General features: G+C 38.7%; 1 protein-coding gene across 6 annotated transcripts in view; it reads right to left on the reverse strand.

The window, feature by feature from the left end:
* GPS1 (G protein pathway suppressor 1) overlaps positions 1-12437 on the reverse strand; it is a 34283-nt gene that overhangs the window by 15806 nt on the left and 6040 nt on the right. For all 6 annotated transcript variants that reach the window (XR_006102235.1, XM_042452646.1, XM_042452644.1 and 3 more), the window contains 8 exons: positions 11202-11294; positions 8817-8998; positions 8388-8552; positions 6524-6659; positions 6142-6219; positions 1220-1280; positions 868-953; positions 482-576 (listed from right to left, as the gene is read on the reverse strand). Coding sequence is in view for 5 of the 6 variants with exons in the window: in XM_042452646.1 (XP_042308580.1) it covers positions 482-576; positions 868-953; positions 1220-1280; positions 6142-6219; positions 6524-6659; positions 8388-8552; positions 8817-8998; positions 11202-11294 (896 nt within the window). In the remaining variant the exon portion in view is untranslated. The remainder of the gene's footprint in view (positions 1-481; positions 577-867; positions 954-1219; positions 1281-6141; positions 6220-6523; positions 6660-8387; positions 8553-8816; positions 8999-11201; positions 11295-12437) is intronic.

The raw sequence follows: 12437 nt of genomic DNA on the forward strand, positions 1-12437 counted from the left end.
CCAGGATTGTAGAACTGCAGAATTATACAGCCATCTGCTGTGAGAATCCCAGAAGGCTGGACTGTCTACTTCTAAGAGAACAGCTCACTAAAAGTGTCTCAAACAGAATGAGACACTGAATGTTGCTGAATGTTGCATATGAGCCCCCAGTTGTGGGAAAATGTGCCAGGATGAAACCCAGTCTTATGGATAGGCAGATCTACAATTCTAATGATGCTTAGTTTTGTGAAAATCAAAGATGGAAGAGTAACAGTGGAAGGAGATAGGCTGCTTAATCACCTCCCTCCTTGCTATTTATCTGCTCAAAGTTCCACACACTCCACCCCTGCAATGGAGAAAAAGATACAGGACACTTAAGAATGCAATCCTATGATCTCATATCTGGCAATGGGGCTCACTTGATTAAATGGAACTTGCTTCTGAATAGACTTGCAAATGACTGTTCGCTTATTTAGTGCGCACAGTCCTACAAATCCCTCACCTGCTGGAGATGACATTGCGCTGCAGTTCTTGACGGTCGAAGGTGGCTAATGCACACAGGCCACCATATACAGCCACATTGCTAGGGGAGAGTAGCTGGAAAAAAGAGAAGTGATAACATCTGAAGAAGAACACTTTAAGTATAAACTCTTTGACTTTAGTTGTAGACGATAGAGAGGTAGATATTCCAAAGTCCCCTTCTACAGGGTCACATACTTAAGAAACAGCAGGTTTTCAAGATATGAGAGAAAAAAAGAACAAGGGAAAACCTAGGTGTTCTCTGTATCAGCCCCAGCTAGGTTTAGACCACAATCAGGATCACATCTGATATTGTACCTCACACCAACCCCACTACTCCTCTTGTTTACACCTCTTCCTCACCCTTACCTCAGGGAAGTCACAGTGATCAAATGAGGCCAGCAAGAAGCACTTTGCTGCCTGCTTGTACTTCCGAGCAGCTAGTTCAGCCAAGCCTAAGAAAAAGACTGAGTTAGTCTTTTGTCCGGGATTCTAAGGACATACACTGAAAAAAACATAATGCTAGGGTCACACTGGATCCTAGGAGAGGAACTCCAGAACCACAGTTCTAGGGAATGTAAATACAAAGACTATATTTGGGTCTTCTTTCTGCACAATCCAGTAACAAAACAACTGGTAGAGAGAGGAAAAAAGCACTACACATCTGACTAGAATCAGAGACAAACATTCTACCCATGAATCAAGTAAATCATCCACTAACCTGCAGCACACTTCAGTTTGGTGAGGATTGCTTGTGTCTGGCTGTCACGTTCTCCTCTTTGCTATAAGGCGAAGAGGCAGAGAATCAGCATGTGAGTAAGAGTAGCAGGAGCAACTTTTTATCTAATTCCTTTCATTAAGCCTGTCTGAGGAGGCACTTCTGTTGTGCAATCTTCTTGACCTCCAGTGTGACCCAAGTAGCTCATCTAAAAAGGTAGACGGGTTCACTCAAAGAACCAAACATGGAATATGTGCAGAAGATATCAGCAAGCAGGATAATGAGGAAAAGGGGGTCTATGCTTATTATCAAGGGGTATCTCTGAACCCCACCCCTGTCTCAAAAGCCAGTACAAATGTCTTTGTCCTCTTTTCCAACTCTGAGGAAAAAGGAGTATACGGATACTAAGTAGGTGTAGATTAAGACAAAGAGATTGTATAACTTTAGAATGAATAAATACAAAGATAGCTGTGCAGTCCACAAATAAGAACAAAACTCACAGTTACACAAAACCACTACAGTATTAGGACCAGTCAGACTGCCAAAAAAAGCATCCAAGTCATTCAGCTCTTCAGAACTCTTAATCATGTTAGGTGACATAAAAGCGACGGTGGGAGAAGAAAGATTAACTTTAAAAATGGGTTAGATGTGGCCATGAGCTAAATTTGTTTTTAAGATGGAGAATGCAGACTGAATGGACCACTGTTGGGCCAGTCGGAAGAAATAAAAAGTCTGCACACGTCTGGGAGTTTTGGTTGATCCTAATCAAGATACTGCCCAACCTGGTATCAATTGGGATTTTTTTTTTTTAACATTTTATTAGAAATTAAAAAAACATACAAAAAGTAAACATGTATACATACATTCATACAACTACAAACAACTACAAGCAAATAAACTTGGTACATACAAAAAAAGCTTGGTTATACTAAAATACTATGCTTATTTACCTTCCGGGATAATATCCTATACCTCTTAATCTTTTGAATACAGTATTTAGTTCCCTATGTACATATAATAATTATTTATTCAATCCCTTATTCCACATATTCCTCTTTAATACTGTATATACTACCCTTTTCAGAGGCAATTAATGCTCTAATCAAAGACTGAAATATACTGCCCATAAATGCAAAGCCTAAACTTTCATTAAGTACTGCATCTGAATCCTCTTTTTTTAGTCCTTTTTAATCCTCCTTTTAATCCACTTTTAGTGATTTTCTCTTTCTAAATATAATTTTATCCTTAGCCAATCTTCTTCCACATGTTCTATCATTTTGTCTGTCATAAGAGCTGTGAGCATGTCCAATTCCTTAGCTTCATGTAATTTTTTAAACCAATTTTTCCCCATAATTTTGCATATATTATACTAGCAGAGGTAATAATATACAACACCAGTCTCCTATATTTCTTTTCTGTTTCTTCGCTTATGACTAACGTCATGTTTAATTAAAATTAAAGCAGATGGAGAGGTATTTCTGCTTGCAAGATTTCAGACATTATAGAATAGATTCTTTACCAGTATTTTCTGCCTCTTTACACTTCCACCACATATGGTAAAAGTTCGCATTTGGCTTATGACATTTCCAACATTCAGCAGTTCCTTTTTTGTATTTCAAGTTCAATTTATTAGGGGATATGTGCCAATGGTGAAACATTTTGAAAAAGTTTTCTTTATAGCTCTGGCACAATGTGAATTTATTCGTATCACGACAAGTTTTTTCCCATTTATCTAAATCAATAACTTCACCAATTTCTTGAGACCATTTCATCATCGTATGTTTAATTGTTTCTCGCTCAAATTCTCTATTAAGTATCTTATAATATTTTGAGATATGCCTTCCTTTTTTATCAAACAAGATTTTCATCTATTTCTGTTTCCTCTAAGTTTATGCCAAAGTTTTTACTGTCAGTTTTGAAGCATTCCAAAAGTTGTTTATACAAAACCAGTTGCTTATCTTTTTCTCTGAATTTAATTGTTCTATTGATTTAAAGTCGCCTTTCGTATTTAGTAGCATCATGTATGTCTGCCATTGTTTTTCACTGTTTTGTCTTGTTCTCATAAAAGCCTCTTGTGGAGACACCCACAGAGGTACTTTGCTGTAAAACTGATCTTTTATTTTCAACCAGGAGGTTAGTAGAGCATTTCTAATAAAGTGATGTGAAAAGTCTTTGTTGTCTTTAAGCTTGCTGTACCAAAGAAAAGCATGAAAACCGAACTGGAGCTTGACACTTTCTAAACATAATATACTTTCATTCTCCAATTCAGCCCATTCCTCTATCCAGCACTGACAAGCTGTGAAGTAGTAAAGTTTCAAATTTGGTAAGGCACAGCCTCCTTGGGCCGTTGTGTCAGTCAGTATTTTCCAGCCGATTCTCGCCTTATTTCCATTCCATAAAAATCTGGTTATTTCTTTTTTGCCAAGTTTCTAAATATTTTAAATGAGAGATAATCCGAAGATTTTGAAATAGAAACAAAAATCTAGATAAAATGCTCATCTTAATTGTAGCAACTTTACCTAAAAAGGAGAGATGCAATTTAGACCAGGTCTCTAGATCCTTTTTAACTTCTTTCACCACTGAAGCATAATTGTTATGGAATAAATCTATATTTCTTTTCGTTAGATAGATCCCCATATATTTAACCTTTTTCTCTTTTGTAGCTGGATATTTCTTTAAGCTCCCGTTCTTCTTGGGATGTTAAATTTTTAGATATTATTGAGGGTTTTTCTTGGTTTACTTTCAGACCTGATACTGTTCCGTATTCTTGTAGAGTTTTCTTAAGGTGTTCTATACTCGATGCGGGGTCTTCTAAATAAAAGATTAAATCATCAGCAAAGGCTCTTAATTTGAAGCAATGTCCTTTAATTTTAACTCCCCTTATCAATGGGTCTGCTCTTACTGTATTTGGTTGTTAAGGACCTCCAGCGTTATTATAAATAATAGGGGAGATAGTGGGCACCCATGACGGGTGCCTTTCTCAATGTGTATATTCGATGTTCTCTCTTCGTTGATTATCTTAGCATTCTGTTCTTTATAGATAGCCTCTACTCAGATAGAAAATTTTTCTCCCATATCCATTTTTCTTATAGTCTCTAACAGAAACTGCCAATTGACCCTGTCGAATGCCTTTTCAGCATCGAGCAGGATCATGGCCAGTTTCTTTTCATTGTGGTGTTCAAAGTACTTGAGTATATCTAGTGTAACTCTTATATTATCCTTCAAGTTTCTTTTCGCTAGAAAACCGCTTTGATCTCATGAATAATACAGCTTAGATACCTTTCAATGTTGTGGCAAGAATTGATGTAAAGATTTTGTAATCTGTTTAACAACGATATAGGCCTGTAATTCCTGATTTCGCTTTTTTTTTTGTTTTGTTTTCTTTAGGTATCAAAGATATATAAACCTCTTTCCAAGTTTCCAGGGTCCCGTGCAGATGGATATCATTTAATGTGTTCCTCAGTGGAATAATAATTGCTTCTTCAACCTGTTTGTAATATGCTGCCAGAAAGCTATCAGGGCCTGGAGCTTTATTTGGTCTCATTGGCCCGGTACAGATGGGCCTTTAAGCAGATGACCCTTACTCCTAGCATGTCATCGGGATGCCTCAGCTGAGCAGCGCCGTACAGATGGCGCGCTCAGCTATGACGTCGCAGCTGTGCCGCGTCCAAAAGCACCGCCACCAGCGCTTTGTGGCGTTGCAGGTACATCACAAAAAGGAGCCGCTTCCGTGCATTCCTTTCTTGCTGCGCAGCAGCGTCGCACAATTTGGTTGCTGCAGCGCTGCTGCGGAGCAAGGAGAGGTGCCTCCCTGGCGCCTCTTTTTGACACTGTACCATACCATTCTTTGTATGGCTTCCAATACTTCTTCACATGTAAAAGCCTGATTTAAGATAATTTTGTCTCCTTTATTTAGCCTTGTAATTATCTGTATATCTAGATATTCTAGTATTTTTCTTTTATCTTGATCTTTTCCCCGTTTCTTTATACAAATCTTGAAAACATTCCTTAAAATATTTTGAATCTTACTTTATTCTGTTATTCTATCACCATTATATTTTAGTTCTGTTATTTTCCTTTCTTCTTGTTTTCTTAATTTATGTGCTAATACCTGCTTTATCTCCAGATTCAAAGTGTACTTATCTGATTTTTTAAAGTTTTTTTTTCTGTTTCCTTTATCATCATCATTTTCAACTGTTGTAAGTTTTCTACTTGATGTTTTAGTATTTTGTCTCCTTTTTTCTTCCATTCTTTTACTTTCAATTCTTCTAGGATTAATTTCTCTTTTTTCTTTCTCTTTTTTCTTTATTTCAGACTGAATTTTATCAGTATTCCTCTGATGACCGATTTACTGGCATCCCATATTTAACTTCCCATCTGTTTTGTTTTCTTTGAAGTAAAATTTTAAGGTTTCTTTAATTTTTCTCTCTGGTATTTTCCTTGTTTAAGAGGTTACTCTATAGCCTCCAATTATATTCATTTTTTTCCATTCAAATTCAAGGATATTGGTTTATGGTCCGATATCCATTTTGGTAAAATATCCATCAATTGTATAATGGGTGCAAGATTCTTTGAGACAAAGAATAAATTTATACGTGAGAAAGAATTGTGCACCTCTGGAAAAAAAGTGAAGCTACTTGATTCTTTATACTTATGTCTCCATGCATCTATTAACTCATAATCTTTGGTTAATTTGAAAAAAGATGCAGACAGTTTTCCTTGGTTTAAGTGAATTTTTCCCCCAGTTGCTATCTCTCAGCCAAATCTACCTTAAAGGACTTGTGTGAAGGTAAAATGAAGGGGACCCTTCTACATCATGCTGTGCTCCCAATAGAAAAGGCAAGATATTAACTGCAATAAATAAATAAAAAAAAAAGCAAGGCCCTGACTTTGCAGCAATAGACGTGTTGTAAAAAGCTTACTACCTCTGCAATTTCTGGCGTTGACTCTGCCTTGCTGACATAACTCAAGACGTGGGACCAGTTCTGAAGGTAAACACTGACCTGCAAAGAAACAAGGAGAGACAGTTCAGCACTGCAACGGGAGCAGGGTAACAAGACAGGCAAGACATTCTAGGCCATTTTGAATATTTCTCCCCTGTCACAGCCAGAAACCACCAGTTGGTTGGAACCTTTAAGAATTTCCCTGACGGGTCAGCAGGTGTATATGTCAAATAGCAAGAAGAGAAAAAGAGGAAGAGTTTCATGTTGTCAGTTATGTGCTGGAATAAAAGCTGGCCTGAACAAGAATTCCCCTGGTGTCCCCCTACACCACCCACAATGGCCACTGATTGATACTGCTCTTTACCTTGATAACATTGAGGCACATGTTAATGACATGCTTTGCACTGGTGCAGTAATCTCGGGCTCGTGAATAACATTTGAGGGCATTGCTAAGATCCCCACAGTCAAGATAGTGATCTCCCAGGTCATCATGGCCTCTCCTAGAAAGAAAGGACATGAACATTGAAAAAAGAATAAACAAAGGTGCAAAATATCCAAACACACCGGAGATCGAACTAAGATATCTAGTCCTGATCAGTCCCCAATTGGCAGGGGATTGCAGCAACTGGACAGCCCACTCTTAAAGCGGGCCACCAGCAAGGAGTGGCTTTTTGCTGCTCCTTTTGCCAGCGGCCTCAGAATAGCTTCCAGACGCATCAGGGGAGTGTGTCGCCTCCACGCCACACCCCTGAAGGAGCCAGAAGCTGCACGTTTGGCCCATCTGTTTCAGGTCTTTTATATGTTGTGTGCAAAATGAGATTGTCTGGAAAAAGAATCTTCTTAGTCAGGGCTCACAGGTAATGAGAACACAGACGTTTTCATGGATTTTTACAAGATACAGAATGCTAGAGAAAAAAGAGGGGAAAATGAGATGTTCCTGAGGGAATGAAAAGTCCACGCCCTGCTAGGAGAAGGCAGGAAAAGAACAGACATTTCCGGGGTTGCCCCTCCCATGGGGGGGGGGGGGGGCAGGAGGTCTTTTGTTACTTTAATGTTTCCCTGCCTCTAGGAGCTCATGGGAGGAGCAACCCAATTCTCAAGAGGATCTCACCTTCGCAGCTGGGAAATGAGGACCCAGCGATCATTTCTAGAAATTAAAGCATTTTTTCCTGTTTAGCATTCCCTACAACATCCTGCTACAAAATCCTCCATCCTTTTATTACCAAGCAGCTCCACTGCTCTTTCCACATATTTACTTCATTGCAAAATACTAACAATTTTTACCAAGCACAACAATTAAGTAATGCAGCTCTACAAAAATATTAAAGTAAAATAAATGTAACCAACTCCCTCAAACAGCACAATATATACAGTGCTTCCTCGGGTTACGAAATTAATTCGTTCCGCGGCCGCTTTCGTAACCCGAAAAGCCTTCGTAAGCCGAAATGCCATAGGCGCTAATGGGGAAAAGCCGCGATTCCGTGTGAAATAGCGCCGAAAAGCACCAAAATTTTTTTCGTAACCCGAAAAAACCTTCGTAACCCGGAACAATTATTTCCTATGGGATTTTTTCGTATCCCGGAAATTTCATAACCTGGGTATTTCGTATCCCGAGGTACCACTGTATGGGTAGAAGATGGGTAGTAGATCTGGAGTTCAGGCAGGGTGAAAGGGAAACAGTTCTGGAAAATAGTTAACATTCACAAAGTGGCTTCTAGAATGGTTCTGTGAGCCTTAAGAATGGAACCCTTTTTGTATGAGTTGATCATTCAGGTGACATTTCCACAGGTAAGCTGATGGCTAAAGTTGCATTCTTGGATGGGTCTACTGCACAATACTATCTACCAGCAAGCTAGTGAATGGTGCAGTGTAAGCATGTGCAAACCCACACAATTCCAAGAAACATGTCATGGATGAATATTATTCTGCAGTTGGGGTGTGTATTCATTATTTCTAAATCTGGACATTTTTGTAGTAGTAGCAAGTGTGGTGTAGTCGTTTGAGTGTTGGACTGACTCTGGAGACCAACGTTCAAATCCCCAATCAGCTATGGAAACTTACTGGTAAATTTACAAGTCACACTTTCTCAACCTCAGAGGAAGGCAAAGGCAAAGGGGAAAAAACCCTCCTGAATAAATCTTGCCAAGAAAACCCCAAGATAGCATCACCATAAGTTTGAAATGACTTGAAGGAACACAACAACAACAACAGATCTCCTTGTACATTACCTTATGCTTTCCTTGATTGAATTCCCTTTATAGTTCTTTAAATCGGTGTCTAGCTTTTCCAATTTGAGAAGTGCTTTTTTGCGGGTGGCCTCAACCCATGCAGTGTCTAGAGGAGGCGGCTCTATCCCTCCATCTGGGACAGCATCAGGTGTGTTTTGTAACTCTCTGAAAAAAAAAGCAGAAGGCAGATAATGAGTGGTGAGAAGGAGCACAAACAAGAATCAACAGTATAGCAATAATTATCTATAAGCAGAAGTAAGTTACTTGAATGATAAAGGATATACTCAAACAGTGTATTATGCAATTCAAGCTATGGACATTTAAGTTTAGTAAGCACCAAAAATGGTATATAGAAAATTATCACAAAGTTTTATTTCTTATTTCTCTACAGAGTCATTCAGCCAGTATGGACCTTCTCCATTATAGTACCTGGTGGCTTCAGTCAACTTGCGGTGAATTTCTTCATAAACATCAACATTGAATGTTCTTTGGACAAACGAGAGGGCCATCTTGAGGGCTTCTACTCGCAGCTGCGGGCAGTGGTCAGCAATGAATTGCAGCCGCTCTATTCTCATCAGGCCGCTGTAACTTGCTGCATACTGCTCCAGATCCTGAATGCCATAGCAGGAAGGAAAAACATATTTAGGTTTCAGTATTCCAATTATCAGGCTTGCTTAGTATACTCATAACCAGAAAAATAACACTGCTGTGGTATGGCAATTCCCATATTCCCTTATCATGCTGCCTATGCAAAGGGTGACAGGAGTTATAGTCCAACGACATCTGGAGAACCACTAATTGCCAACCTGTGCATTAATGGATAGTACATTCTGTCCCTTTAATATTATGACCTATGTTTTGTATTCATTTTCTTTTTGTTTTTTAATTTGCAGGGCAGGAATCTGTACACCTACTCTCCCTTTTTTGCCAAAATTAATGTGCTGGTTGTTATCACTATTTAATTAAAAAGGAATAACTGAGAACAGTTTGACACACATTTACATTCAGGATCAAGCAGTTCCCTCCACTGGCAAGTATCAAATAGATGCTGTAAGCAGTGAAAACGCGTGCTGATCTTGGCCTTGAAAGAGGAAGATCCAAAAAGGAAAACTCTATCACAACATTCTCCAAAAAACATGGTTTAGGATAGCAAAAATCTGAGGACACCAATTTCAGGAACTTTTGCATGAAGTTTAGGAACAGTGGCAATCAGCCAGCTTGTTAGGATGCTGCAGTAATTGAGGTGGAAGAAGCCACCAATTATTTGGCATGGAAGATACTGCAGAGCTGCTTTTTCAAGACCAATTGGGCAGAGGAGAGAGAAGCATTCTTAAATTCTAATCTCATGTGAAAGAGGTTTGAACACATCAACAGATACAGCCAGAAATACAAATACTGCTCTTTCTCATCTGTTGTGAGTTCCAAGACAGGAGATGTTTGTGGATTTAAAATACAGGGTGACATTGACCCCACTACATATACAAGCCACCTGAAATAACTTAGTAGAAAGGCAGGACAGAAATCATTCTTCATCATCACCACCATAAGCCTGGCTTTCTCTCACAGATAAAATGGTTTCTTCAGAACTGTGACAGGTTCAACCAACGTATTGTAGCACCAAGACTCCAGCAGTCCCTAGTTCAAGTCATACCTTTCCAAGAAATTCATTCCACGGTGTTTAGTCAACATCATTAAATCGCACACCTTGCATTTGCAAGATGAAGGATTTCAGCAAAATAAAGTGAACTATTTTAAACATTCAGAAGATTACTACTTCACACATTTATTACTGCTCTGTTTTGCTTTTCCAAACCCTATACAAGAACACAATCCAAATGCTGGTTATAAAATAAAAATAAAACTTGTGGTTTGTTTTTGCTAAATAGCTGCAAAGCATTGCTGATACTTTGGACACAATTTTCTATATCCCCCATATATGTGCACCTTCTCTGGCAATATAAACTTAATTCCTCTATATTCCAGGGTGCACAACCTTTGACAAACATCTGTACTGTTCAAACAGATAACAAGGAAATACTGTAAGGCAAAAGTTCAACGTTTCATGGATGTGGCATGTAACCTTTCCTTAAAAGCATGATAGATGCAGAATCCAGGTTTTAAAGTTTTTAAGTCTAAACTGTCTTGCTATCGTTTGTTACAGCTGCCCCAGCAACATACCAAAAAAGTGTTCGGAAAATTCAACTGGTTCAAAGAGCTGCTGCCAGGCTGTTAACAGGCGCCGATTACAGAGCCCATACAACTCCCCTGTTGAAACAGCTTCATTGGCTGCCAGTTCGTTCCCGGGCACAATTCAAGATACTGGTTATATCCTACAAAGCCCTACATGGCTCAGGTCCACATTATTTGGCAGACCGTTTCTCCTGGTATGAACCTGCTCGGACTCTGAGATCCTCTGAAGAAGCCCTTCTCACCATCCCAACACCTTCACAAACACGTTTGGTGGGGACACGAGAGAGGGCCTTCTCAGTGGCTGCCCCTAGACTCTGGAACTCCCTGTCCAGGGAGATAAGAACGGCTCCCTCCTTGATGGCTTTCCGACGGCAGGTGAAGACCTATCTGTTCAAACAGGCATTTAAGTAATCACTATAAGAACAGACAGGAATGTTGGACTAGTTTAATCATTCTGTTTAATGCATGTCATTTATCTATTTATTTTTAAAATGTTTTAATTGTACTTTCTGTTTGTTTGTTTGTTTGTTTGTTTTTAATTGCTGTAAAGCCGCTCTGAGTCCCAGTCCTGGGAAAAGAGCGGGATATAAATAAATAAATAAATAAATAAATAAATATAAATACCAGAGTTGGGTTCTCCACCACATAGTTGATATCAGGTGCATTTTGTTGATCTTCTTGAGGGTCTACATCAATCTGCATGGGCTCTACCGCACCCTGCAACAGCAAAGTGTGTGCATGAAACAGAAGGCAGGAAGCTCTTTCCCATGGGAAAGAGGTTTGAATTCATTGCCAGATATATAACAACAACAACAACAACAACGATTATGATGATGATTATATCCACCTCTCCCCATGAATAGAGACAGGAAAGAGGAATAGATTAACAAACAGCATCAATTAAAACACACAAGGTAACTAGGAAGTCAAAATCACTCTTTCATATTTATCCAGAAGATTTCATTTTCTTTAAGTTGTTATCCAACTTAACCACCTCCCATTCACCCATGCAACTTTAACTCTCAATGGCTTTTTAGGGTGGAAAATACACAGGGGAGGAGGGGACTGATTATTTTTCTGAGCAGCAGCCATTACACAGAATAAAAGGCAGAATCGAAGTCATGCTAAGGTATTTGATTGATTTTATACCTTGGACATAAATAAATGAAATTCATCAAAACAAAATAAAAACACTTGTTTTGCGTCACAGTTCATTCACCCAAGTTTATGCTTATTTATAATCCATATATCCTATCCCATACTGAAGACTCTGAGCAGGCATCCATATACTAATACAGAACATCCCATAAAATTTGATTAAAATCATGTAAAATATCATGAAACAGCTGAAAGAAATATTTAATTTCCTAAGTCACCACAGCATTAAAAAGAGTCATGTCTAAATGTTGATTCTCAACAAAAAAGAATGTCCTTGTGTGGATGGTGTTCTGCAATTCTGCAGGCCACCCCTAAAAGTATGATACATGCTCTTACCTTCCAATCATAGAGCATGGAAACAACTGTTAATAGGAAGTTCCTTGTTAATTTTAAGACCTTAATTGGTCACATGTAGATTCTTAAGTATAGCTGGCACCATGCTATACAGAAATTTTAGGATCAAAGCAAAATGTATGTACAACTCTACAATATCATAAAAGACATAGCTAAAGACTTTGAAGAAGTATTTTAAGATATTATGAGTACATGAGCCATCACACAAAGGCTCAGGAAAACACATTACTTTTACCGCAATAATTCATTATCTTGAACAGGGCTGCTTTTCAGGACAGGTGATTGATAGCAGTGGTACCCAGTCCTAGCTCCCCAGATACTGTTTTAATACAATTTTTGTAATATCTC

This window comes from Sceloporus undulatus, chromosome 2, assembly GCF_019175285.1.
Source record: "Sceloporus undulatus isolate JIND9_A2432 ecotype Alabama chromosome 2, SceUnd_v1.1, whole genome shotgun sequence".
Lineage (NCBI taxonomy): Eukaryota > Metazoa > Chordata > Lepidosauria > Squamata > Phrynosomatidae > Sceloporus > Sceloporus undulatus.